Here is a 12,528-nt window from a genome sequence, read left to right as displayed (position 1 = left end):
ACTTTTTTCCTGGGGTGAGAGAACAGAGGGTATCTGTTCTTTTTTTTACACAAAGAATGGTGGGGACCTGGTACGCATTGCCAGGGGTGGTGATGGAGGCTGGAACAAGAGGGACATTTAAAAGGCACAGACAGGCATATAGATGTGAGAAAAATAGAGGATTATGGGTGTGAGGTAGGGAAGTTTTTTCTTGAGGTTTATGTAGGTTGGCACAACATTGTGGGCCAAAGGGTTCCTATGTTCTATGCAAAGTAAACCATTAAATTTTAAGTCCAAAGATTAGAGTTTTGTTCATCAGAAGATATGAAGGTTATGGGGAAAGGGATGCAGGTTATAAAGAAGTCCATTATCCTTTCTGGAACAGGTTTTAAGGCTAAGTTGTATCATCACCCTTTTACTTCCTGAGATGAATTTTGAATAAATCAGGGTAAGGGATTAAAATTAGGAATGAGCTAAACTAATTACTCAAGGAAGCGGAGGTCAAGGAAGGGATCAATAAGATTGAAAGAGTACAGCAAAGATCTACTTGGATGTTTCCCGGACTGCAGGAGCTAAGTTACAGGAAAAGATTAAACAGGACTTTATTCCTTGGAGTGTGGAAGAATTTAAGGGAGATTTGATGGAGGTATACAAAATTATGAGGGGTATAGACAGAATAAAAGCAAGTAGGCTTTTCCCACTGAGGGTAGTTGAGATACAAACCAAAGAATATGGGTCAAGAATGAAATGGGGAAAAGTTTAGGAGGAGCATTAGAGGGAACTTCACACAGAGAGAGTAGTGGGAGTGTGGAACGAGCTGCCATCTGAAGTGGTGAATGCAAGCTCAATTTTAACATTTAAGAAAAATTTGGACACATGGGATGGGGATGGAGGGCTATGGACTGGGTGCAGGTGAGAGGGACGAGGCAGAAAAATGGTTCGGCACAGATTAGAAGGCCCTAAGGGCCTGTAATATTCTATGGTCTGTTGAAGAATGGCAGTTGGTTGGTGAGGGCAGTAAGTTCACCATGAATAGTTGTGGAGGTACTTTTGATAAATCTTAATTGCTTGTGTGGATTTCAGTTTTAATATTCAATTACATTCATACAGTAGCAAAATGAATGTTAAAAATCTGCCATACAATAATACTTGATGGATTAAATTTGCATAAAAATACATGGCTTGACTTGCCTTTTGTGGGAACACCAATCCAGTTGAGGTAGCGTGTAAGTTTCTTAGAGACATAGGTCTTCCCTCGAGCAGGCAGCCCCACCATTATAATTAATGTGGGGGAGTTAGTCATGTGAGATGCCCATGCTAAAGTCAAGAGAAACCGCATTAATCAGTGCTCATTGAGAAGATCTGAGCAATATAATAAGAATTGGTTTGGTCAACACAAACATCACAAATGCAGATCCATTTTTTACAAAACATTATAATTAAAAAATTGTTGAACTGTGACAGAGTAGGCTATAGTTAATCCTGTAATGACAAGAGGCTGCAGATCTCCAAATCTGTAACGGCAAGAGGGTCCAAATCTGTAACGGCAAGAGGGTCCAAATCTGTAACGGCAAGAGGGTCCAAATCTGTAACGGCAAGAGGGTCCAAATCTGTAATGGCAAGAGGGTCCAAATCTATAACGGCAAGAGGGTCCAAATCTGTAACGGCAAGAGGGTCCAAATCTGTAACGGCAAGAGGGTCCAAATCTGTAACGGCAAGAGGGTCCAAATCTGTAACGGCAAGAGGGTCCAAATCTGTAACGGCAAGAGGGTCCAAATCTGTAACGGCAAGAGGGTCCAAATCTGTAACGGCAAAAGGCTGCAGATCTCCAAATCTCTAATGGCAAGAGGCTGCAGATCTCCAAATCTTGAATAGAAAATAATGTTGGTGGAAAATTGGTTGGTAACAGTTACAGTGACTCTAAACAGCGCCAGCGACCCAGGTTCAAATTTGGTGCTGACCGTAATGAATTTGTACATTCTCCCCGTGTCTGCAGGGTTTTTCCCCAGGTACTCCGGTTTCCTCCCATCCTCCAACACATACAAGGTTGTAGGCTGATTTGGGTGTAATGGCAAAGCACAGGTTTAAATGGCCAGAATTAGCTACCATGCTGAAACCAAATTTTCTTAAAACTCATTGGGTCAGACAACACTTGTGGGGAAAAGAAACCCAGTTTGTAATTTTATGAGGGGTTCTGACTCTATCACCTTTCAGGTAGTGTGTCCTTGAATATATTGCAGCAGGCCAGCAATCATTTCAAATCCACACCCTCCTCTTCAACCCCTTCAACACTGCTGGGTGCTGACACTGTGAGGCAAAGAGCCTGCTCCTGTGTTGTACTCTTCCATGACCTGCCATTCTTAACTGTGGCGTGACAGCCCCCCTGGGGGGCACAGCACATTTCAGTAAAAACCTTGTTTTCTTTTCACCTCATCTAACATAAATAATTTTTATGTTTTTTTTCATACAGTTGATAGAGACGTACAGAGAAACCTAATCCTGACTCCTTTACAACCCCTCTACTAAGGAAATAAGCTTTTCCTATTTATCGTATTTGGTTTCAATTTTATACTTAAGAAAACCTTTTATTTATAGAACTATGAATCTTTCCCTTTGATTTTACAAAGGGTTAGTATTTTCCTATTTATCTGCTATTGCATGTGTTTGTTGACTACTAGTTACTGAATGGTCTCATGAACTAACGGTTTTATTTCATAGAATCACTCAACCCTGAAATAGACACTTTTTGGCCACTTACGTGTGCCAATCGTGATATCGACTTACACTAATCTCGTCTGTTTGTATTACGCCAAATGACATGGTAGTTGTTCTGCTTCCACCACCCCCACCCCCCCCCCCAATACCTTGTGGTTGCAGCTGATCATAGGCCCACCATCTTGGGCCCAGACCCCGTGGTCTTGGGATTTTATATAAAACTACCGTCGCCTCCTTTAATGAGCCGTTCAAAGCATTTGGACTGGGCGGTTGGACCCTGCGAAAGAGTGCTGTTTCTCCACTCCCTGCTCTCCATGGGTCTGCACCAGCCATTAAAGCAGCACCGCCATTTTGTTTTTAGCCCTCCAATCTCCTGTTTCAATTTCGGTTGTCCTTCAGATTTGTGCCATACCACCTCCTAGCAGAGTTCTGATTTATTCCCATCCAAAGAGGAGATTCTGCAACTTCTGCAACCACTGCCTGCCAAACTAAAAATAAATCCTTCCAGCTTTGTGTTCCTCCTTACTAATTTGTCAGGGAGGGAGACATTTGCTGTCAGAGTCACATAGGCCCTACAATACACTTGAGTTGTGATCCAACAAATGTTTTATAATTGTACCATAACCTCCCTGCTCTATCCCTCAATTAAACCAAGTATTTCACACACCCACTTCACCATCTTCAAGGATTCTTGGAGTTGTACACTGAGCTTTCCTCTATTTCTCAATATCCTATTCATTGTGTTTAATCAACCCGAGTTGTCCCAAAATAAATCACCTTGCATTTTCTAGGTTTAAATTCCACCTGCTATTAAACACCACCAAAGATTTTTATGTCATCTACCATCTTACATCCCTCCTACATTCACATCCAGACTGTTCATGGTCCCTGCATCAAAACCTGTGGCACACCACTGATCCAAAGTTTCCAATTACATAGAACCCTCACCATCTCCCATTCACCGACTAACTTTGGATTACATTTGCCCTGGATCCCATGGGGCTATAACCTTTTGGACCAGTGTCCCTTGTGGGAACATGGCAAAAGCCCAACCAAAGTTGATGCAGACCACATCACATCATTTTTGAAAAAAATCAAGTGTGCCAGATTGAGTTTCAAACAATCATGGCATCCTTGATCAATCCTGTTTCCCAGTGTAGTTTAATCCTGTCCCTCAGGATCATTATTCCACAAATTTCCTGGCACTGATAACAACTCAAAGGGCTACAATTAACTGGCTTATGGTTAAAATTTTTAAATAAAGCACGGTAACAGGCCATTCCAACGCACAAGCCCGGGTCTCCCAATTTACAGCCAATTAACCTACTACACTCCCGGTATGTTTCGAACAGTGGGAGGAACCGAAGGCCCCGAGGAAACCCACACAGACACTGGGAGAACGTACAAACTCCTTATACACATCAAGGGATTCGAATCCCAGTCCTGTTCCCTAGTGCTGTAAAGGTGTGGCACTAACCACTACACCAACCATGCTCCCCTTTTTGAATAAGGCTAACATATTCACTATCTTCCCGTCATTGAGCTAGTAAAGGTGAAAATCTATCAGGCTCCAGCATTCTCTGCCCTTGCCTCCCCCACTAGCCTGGGATATCTCTCAGTAGGCATGGCGTTAATTCATTTCTAAACCTGCTAATATGTTGAAATTTAATACATTGTAGCAACTGTATTCCAGTGCGAAATGAAGAAGGAGAAAATGATCAGATGTTGTTGAAGTTCAGTAAAAGTAGTTTACTCGAACAGTCACGCGCGGCGTTTTACCCCACGCATTCCAAATGATGTAATCGAGCCGGTTCGATTAAGCCTTTGTTGAGCCACTACTTGCCCCCTACCCCCCCCCCCACAGAACTGGCAATGGGAGGCTAAATCTCTGGTGCCTTTAGTGTCCACCGCTCTTGGGCGGTCACCCACACCTTTGCATCAGGGGTCATGGCAAAACCCAATCGAGGTCGAGATGAGCATTGTAGATGTCCCTGGATGCCCCCAATGTCCAGTACACAAGTTGTACAATTGTTTCGTAGCTCTCCGAAGGAGCCCTCATACGGCCTCTGTAAGGGTGACCCGTGTGCATCTCCACCAACAAACTCAGTCCTGGAGTTTCTTTGGGATGAGGGTGTCATTGTTCTATGCCTTGACGTGGGAACTGGGGCCAATTTTCCAAGATGCTCCCGTAGTCTGCCTCAGACTTCAATCGGAGGCACCTCTAGTCTGCGCGCTCTGGGCACCAACTCCCCAGCTACAATGAGCGGAGCTCCATAAACCAACTTGGCCAATGAGGAGTTGAGATCCTCTTTGGGTGCTGTTCTTATTCCCAGGAGGATCCAGGGCAGCTCGAGCACCCATTCTGGAGGCAGGCCATCAGTACAGTCTTCATTTGCCTAAGGAACCGCTCCAGCAAACCATTTGACTGTGGGTGGAAGGTTGTCATGTGGTGGAGCTGCATTCCCAGCAGTCGCGAGAAAACGTCCCAGAGTGCGGAGGCGATGTGTGTGGGTAGGTCAAACCGAGATACACAGGCAGAAATAAAAGCTCTGGAGCATGAATCGGTCGATGAGTCCATCATAGGAACCGCCTCTGGGCACCTAGTGAATCTGTCAAGTACTGTTAATAAGTACCTCGATCCTCTTAACACTGGAACCGGGCTGACAATGTCGACATGCACCTGGTCGAATCTGTGCTCCGGTGGCTGGAAAGGCTGAAGCAGCACCTTCACGTGCCTTGCACTTTAGCAGATTGGCTGTCCGTGCACGTCTTTGCCCAGTATGTGACCTGTTTTCTGAGACCATGCCATACAAACTTGTCAGCTCTCAGGCAGACCGTCACTCAAATGGAGAGGTGGGACCATCTGTGAATGGCATTGAAAATGCAACGTCTCCACACAGCAGGGACGATAAGGCAAGGCTGACCTGTGGAAACATCGCACAGGAAAACAGTACCTTGCAGCCCAAAGACTACATCCTTTAGTTGCAAGCTTGTGACAGCAGTTCTAAAAGCCAGGAGTTTGTCATTCTGGTGCTGAGCTTTGGTGAGTGCCATATAGTTTACACCCAGAGAGAGGGCACGTACTGCTTGAATGAAGGAATGGGACAGGGCATCAGCCACATTGCTCTTACCGGAGATATGTTTAACCCTAGTTGAAAACTCGGAGACGCAAGATAGGTGATTTTGCTGTCAGGCTGACCAGGGATCTGATGCCTTTGCAAACATTAGTGGTTTGTGATCAGGAAAAACTGTGAAGTCCCTGCCTTCCAAAAAATAGCAGGTGTCTGACTGCTAGGAACAGCGTCAGCAGTTCCCTATCGAGTGTGCTGTATTTTGTTTCCAGAGGGCAGAGGTGCCTACTAAAAAATGCAAGAGGCTTCCATTGTGCATTGGTGTATTATTCCAAGACCTCGCCTCGTGCTGGGACAGACGCATCTATCGTCAAGGCAGTTGTGTATTCATTTGTGGATGGACCAGCAATGTTGCGCCTTTGCGAGGGCGTCTTTGGTCTGCTATCGTCGTCTCCTTTGTCCACCAGTTCTTTGGCATCACTGGACACGAGGTTGAAGAGGGGTTTCATAATATGAGCTGCAGAGGGTAGAAAGCGGTGATAGAAATTGACCATCCCTACTAAATCCCTGGAGTCCTTTGATGGTTCCGGGCCTTGTGAATTTGAGGATGGCTTCCACCTTGCTAGGCAATGGAACGACACCCCGGCTACTGATCTTATGTCCCAAGAACTCGATAGAGGACTGTCCGAATTTGCACTTGGCAGGGTCCACAGCCTGAACTCCTGTAGGCGATGGCAGAGAAAGCACAGATGCTGCAGGTGCTCTTTGTGGGAGTGGCTGGGGAAGAGTATGTTGTCCAAGTATACAAAAAGAAAGTTCATGCATGCCCCACTGCGTCCATCCGCCTCTGGAATGTTTGTGCAGCATTTTAGAGCCCAAAAGGCTTTGTCAAATATTCGAAGAGGCTGAATGGTGTTATGACGATGGTCTTGGGCACATTCTCCAGGTTTACAGGTATTTGGTGATACCCACACACCAAGTCAGTTTTAGAAAATATCTGGGCCCCATGAAGATCAGCTGTAAAGTCCTGTATATGGGGCACAGGGTAGCGGTCTGCAGTGGTAGTGTCATTGAGACACTTGTTATCCCCGCAAAGTCTCCAGCCTCCTGTGGCTTTGGGTACCATATATAGTAGAGAAGCACACGGGCTATCAGACCTATGTATGATTGCAAGTTCTTCCATTTTGTGGAACTCTTGTTTTACAAGCTGCAACTTGTCAGGCAGCAGGTGTCGGGCTCGGGCACGTAGAGGAGGTCCTTGCATAAGGATGTGGTGTGCGATGCCATGTTTGGGTGTGGCAGTGTGAACTGGGGAGTGACAATATTCGAAAACTCCTCAAGAAGTTTGGCAAATTCGTTGTTCACATACTCCTCGTCGGCTAGGTGCGGGGCGTATAGTTTGGCTTTTCTAAGGTGGCAAGTCTGGAACATGGTGGTGTTCACCAACCGGCGCCCATTTAAGTCCACCATCAGTGAGTGAGCTCTGAGGAAGTTGGCACCCAGCCATGGCCGGGACACATCAGCAAGAATGAACTTCCATGTGAACATTCTGTCACCAAATTTCAAGGCTATAGTCTGCGTGCCATACATACAAATCAAACTGTTATTCACTGCAGTGAGCGCCAGACCCGTGCTCCTGGAACAGGTATCACAGCCTGAAGGAGGATGGACAATAACTTCCACACCCGGGTTGACTATAAATTTGCGCTGGGTGAGTTCATCCCAGATGTCGAGTAGGCTGTTACAGTGGCCAGCCACCATAGACATTAGCGACAACTAGCTATGGGGTTTCCCAGAAAAGTGCAAGGGGGTTGGCAATGGCAAGCTCCAGAACCCCAGTTTTGATGATAAAAATACCAGGTGGTTGTCACAGAGTCGTACTTGTCCAGGGGAACGTGTACCCTCGTTGCCGGTACTTGTGGAGCCTGGGCCTTTGGGTGTGATGCAGGAATAATTTCTGTTTCGTGCACCACAGACTGTCTACACAGGCAGCCACTGTTTGAGGGTTATCAAAGTCCTCTTCAGCCAACATGGTGCGATGTCTCTGCCATATGTTCCAAAAACAACTTCTCAAAGAGCAGACAAGGTCTATGGCCATCTGCCAGTGCCAGCATGTCATTCATTAACTCTGAAAGGGCATGGTCCCAGCCCATTGGTATGGGGGAGCTGTGCAGCTTGTTTGCGCCATATAAGACCATAAAACCAGAGGAGGGGGGCTTTGGGGCTTCATACTTGCTGAGAGCTGATGGTTCCCAAAGGAAATCCACTACTCGACCAGCTGTGTCCTGACTGAGGGCAATTACCACATGATAGTACTTAGTGGCCTCCACTTCTATCTTGCGAATGTGGAACTGTGCCTCAGCCTGCCTGAACCAAACTTCATGCTAAAGGTTCAAAAGACAGGTAGTTTGAGCGAAACCGCTGCATTGTCCATGATGGGTCCAAAATGCATTTGGGGCCCATCAAGGTCACCATTGTAGCAACTGTGTCACAGTGCAAAATGAAGAACGAGAAAGTGATCAGACATAGTCGAGTCGAAGTTCAATGAAAGTCGTTTACTCAAGCAGTCACGCACAACTTTTTAAAACCCCGCACGTTCCGAATGACGTCATCGCATCGTGACGTCATGATGTCACTCAGAACCTCCCGAGCCATTTTGATTAAGTCTCCGGTGCAATTTCTGTCCTGATCTAAATCCTATGTATTTTCTTATAGTGCTCTACATTGTGCACAACTCCACCAATCTTGGTCATCTACAAATTTACTAATCCACCCATCTACTTTTTTTAAATTTAAATTTTTTTTTAAGACATACAGCACGGTAACAGGCCCTCTCAGCCCATGAGCCCGTGCAACTCAATTACACCCAATTAACCAAGATCCTCAGGTACATTTTGAACAGTGGAGGAAACCCACCGAAGACATGGGGAAAACGTACAAACTCCTTACAGACAGTGGGAGATTCGAACCCCGGTCCCGGTCACTGGTGCTGTAATGGTGTTGTGCTAATACCGACTGTGACGCTTGTCCAAGTCATTTACATAATGAACAGAGATCCCAACACCTCTGCTCACAGGCCTCCAGCGATCAACATCTTCTTGTTGGTGCACATCCAAACTATCAACACACCATAAATCTTTTACATCTACACCAGAGAGTCACCGATAGTGGGTAACTTGTTTAATGCCTTACTGAACTCCATGTGACAAACATCCACAGCCCAACACACAATCTTCTTTGTGACCTCCTCAGAAAAATTAAGACATGACCTTCAGCAGTCCAAAATCTGACCACAAGTTTACAAATTACAGGTAGCACAAATCCTATCCTTTTGTCCCACTCCCCCAACCCACAGAGCCACTCATCTACCCCCCAACTCCCCTCTGAGCTCCCCCTTTCTTCCCCCCCCGACCCTCAGTCCCTCCAACTCCTATCTGAGTTCCCCCTTCTTCCCACCTCCTAGCATTAAGACCATCTCCTCTCAACTCCCCTCCGAGTCCCCTACCCTCCACCTCCCTAACATTCCCTACCTGCCGCCTCTACCCTCTGACTTTCCCAACCTCCATTCCCCAGGACTTCTCCAACCATTGATTCCCTCCACCACCTGATCCCCTACCCTTTCCATTCAGATAGCTATACCCTCCACATATAATCTCTCTACTTCTTGCTCTTGTGCTCTCCCACTCATATTCATTTATGGCCTCTTGCCTGTGGCCCACTGCCCCCACCATTTTATTCTTGCACTGCCTGCTTTTTACCTCAACGAAGAGCTCAGGCCTGAAATGTTGGTTATGTATCTATCTTTGATACATAAAGAATGCTGCCTGACCAGCTGAGTTTCTCCAGCATATTTGCTTCATGGTCAAGAACTCCATTGCCTCCAAACTAGAAAACCTCCCAACAGGCCACTCGGACCGGATCATGTCCATGCGACTCCCCCTTCAAAACAAGCGTCGCATCACCCTCATCAGTGTCTATGCTCCAACCCTCCAGGCGGAACCAGCAGAAAAGGACAAGTTCTACACTGATCTGCGCAACCTCATTCAACGCACCCCTACAGCCGACTTCAACGCTCGCATCGGCAAAGACACAGAAACCTGGCCAGGAATCCTGGGCAAGCATGGTGTCGGCAAGTGCAACGACAATGGGCGCCTCCTGTTGGAGCTCTGCGCAGAACAGCGGCTTGTCATTACAAACACCCTTTTTCAGCAGAGGGACAGCCTGAAGACCACCTGGATGCATCCCCGAACCAAACACTGGTACCTCCTGGACTACGTCCTGGTGCGAGAAAGAGACAAACGAGATGTGCTCCACATCATGGTCATGCCCAGCGCGGAATGCCACACTGACCTCCGGCTGGTTCGCTGCAAGCTCAACCTTCACTTCAAGCCAAAGTCCAGGAACAGTAAAGCCCCCACAAAGAGGTTCAATGTTGGAAACCTGCAGTCAGACGAAGTGAGAGGAAACTTCCAGGCAAACCTCAAAGCAAAGCTCGACGATGCAATCCGCCTCACGGACTCGTCCCCTGAAACCCTCTGGGATCAGCTGAAGACTACCATACTGCAATCCACTGAAGAGGTACTGGGCTTCTCCTCCAGGAAAAACAAGGACTGGTTCAACAAAAACAACCAGGAAATCCAGGAGCTGCTGGCAAAGAAGCGAGCTGCCCACCAGGCTCAACTTGCAAAGCCGTCCTGGCCAGAGAAGAAACTAACCTTCCGTCGCGCATGCAGCCATCTTCAGCGCAAATTCCGGGAGATCCAAAATGAGTGGTGGACTAGCCTCGTCAAACGAACCCAGCTCAGCGCGGACATTGGCGACTTCAGGGGTTTTTATGAGGCTCTAAAGGCTGTGTACGGCCCCTCACCCCAAGTCCAAAGCCCGCTGCGCAGCTCAGAAGGCAAAGTCCTCCTCAGCGACAAGATCTCCATCCTCAACCGATGGTCAGAACACTTCCAATCTCTTTTCAGTACCAACCGCTCAGTCCAAGAATCTGCCCTGCTCCAGCTCCCTCAACAGCCCCTAAGGCTAGAGCTGGATGAGGTCCTCATCCGGGAAGAGACATATAAGGCAATTGAACAATTGAAAAGTGGCAAAGCAGCAGGTATGGATGGAATCCCCCCAGAGGTCTGGAAGGCTGGCGGCAAAACTCTGCATGCCAAACTGCATGAGTTTTTCATGCTCTGCTGGGACCAAGGAAAGCTGCCTCAGGACCTTCGTGATGCCATCATCATCACCCTGTACAAAAACAAAGGCGAGAAATCAGGCTGCTCAAACTCCAGGGGAATCACACTGCTCTCCATTGCAGGCAAAATCTTTGCTATGATTCTCCTAAATAGAATAATACCTCGTGTCGCCAAGAATGTTCTCCCAGAATCACAGTGCGGCTTTCGCGCAAACAGAGGAACTATTGACATGGACTTTGCCCTCAGACAGCTCCAAGAAAAGTGCAGAGAACAAAACAAAGGACTCTACATCACCTTTGTTGACCTCACCAAAGCCTTCGACACCGTGAGCAGGAAAGGGCTTTGGCAAATACTAGAGTGCCTCGGATGCCCGCCAAAGTTCCTCAACATGGTTATCCAACTGCACGAAAACCAACAAGGTCGGGTCAGATACAGCAATGAGCTCTCTGAACACTTCTCCATTAACAATGGCGTGAAGCAAGGCTGCGTTCTCGCACCAACCCTCTTTTCAATCTTCTTCAGCATGATGCTGAACCAAACCATGAAAAACCTCAACAATGAAGACGCTGTTTACATCTGGTACCGCACGGATGGCAGTCTCTTCAATCTGAGGCGCCTGCAAGCTCACACCAAGACACAAGAGCAACTTGTCCGTGAACTACTCTTTGCAGACGATGCCGCTTTAGTTGCCCATTCAGAGCCAGCTCTTCAGCGCTTGACGTCCTGCTTTGCGGAAACTGCCAAAATGTTTGGCCTGGAAGTCAGCCTGAAGAAAACTGAGGTCCTCCATCAGCCAGCTCCCCACCATGACTACCAGCCCCCCCACATCTCCATCGGGCACACAAAACTCAAAACGGTCAACCAGTTTACCTATCTCGGCTGCACCATTTCATCGGATGCAAGGATCGACAACGAGATAGACAACAGACTCGCCAAAGCAAATAGCGCCTTTGGAAGACTACACAAAAGAGTCTGGAAAAACAACCAACTGAAAAATCTCACAAAAATTAGCGTATACAGAGCTGTTGTCATACCCACACTCCTGTTCGGCTCCAAATCATGGGTCCTCTACCGGCATCACCTATGGCTCCTATAACGCTTCCACCAGCGTTGTCTCCGCTCCATCCTCAACATTCATTGGAGCGACTTCATCCCTAACATCGAAGTACTCGAGATGGCAGAGGCCGACAGCATCGAATCCACGCTGCTGAAGATCCAACTGCGCTGGGTAGGTCACGTCTCCAGAATGGAGGACCATCGCCTTCCCAAGATCGTGTTATATGGCGAGCTCTCCACTGGCCACCGTGACAGAGGTGCACCAAAGAAAAGGTACAAGGACTGCCTAAAGAAATCTCTTGGTGCCTGCCACATTGACCACCGCCAGTGGGCTGATAACGCCTCAAACCGTGCATCTTGGCGCCTCACAGTTTGGCGGGCAGCAACCTCCTTTGAAGAAGACCGCAGAGCCCACCTCACTGACAAAAGGCAAAGGAGGAAAAACCCAACACCCAACCCCAACCAACCAATTTTCCCCTGCAACCGCTGCAGCCGTGTCTGCCTGTCCCGCATCGGACTTG

At 47.4% G+C, this 12,528-nt stretch overlaps 1 protein-coding gene across 10 annotated transcripts in view; it reads right to left on the bottom strand.

Annotated features, from left to right (window-relative positions):
• The window catches only part of LOC138765256 (6-phosphofructo-2-kinase/fructose-2,6-bisphosphatase 2-like), a 50,315-nt gene that overhangs the window by 36,820 nt on the left and 967 nt on the right, over positions 1-12,528 (bottom strand). For all 10 annotated transcript variants that reach the window (XR_011358550.1, XR_011358549.1, XR_011358551.1 and 7 more), the window contains exon 2: positions 1,171-1,296. Coding sequence is in view for 6 of the 10 variants with exons in the window: in XM_069942287.1 (XP_069798388.1) it covers positions 1,171-1,296 (126 nt within the window). In the remaining 4 variants the exon portion in view is untranslated. The remainder of the gene's footprint in view (positions 1-1,170; positions 1,297-12,528) is intronic.

The sequence above is a fragment of the Narcine bancroftii genome, chromosome 5, assembly GCF_036971445.1.
Source record: "Narcine bancroftii isolate sNarBan1 chromosome 5, sNarBan1.hap1, whole genome shotgun sequence".
Lineage (NCBI taxonomy): Eukaryota > Metazoa > Chordata > Chondrichthyes > Torpediniformes > Narcinidae > Narcine > Narcine bancroftii.
The sequence above is the reverse complement of the archived record's forward strand: the minus strand, read 5'-3'. Positions and strand labels throughout refer to the sequence as shown.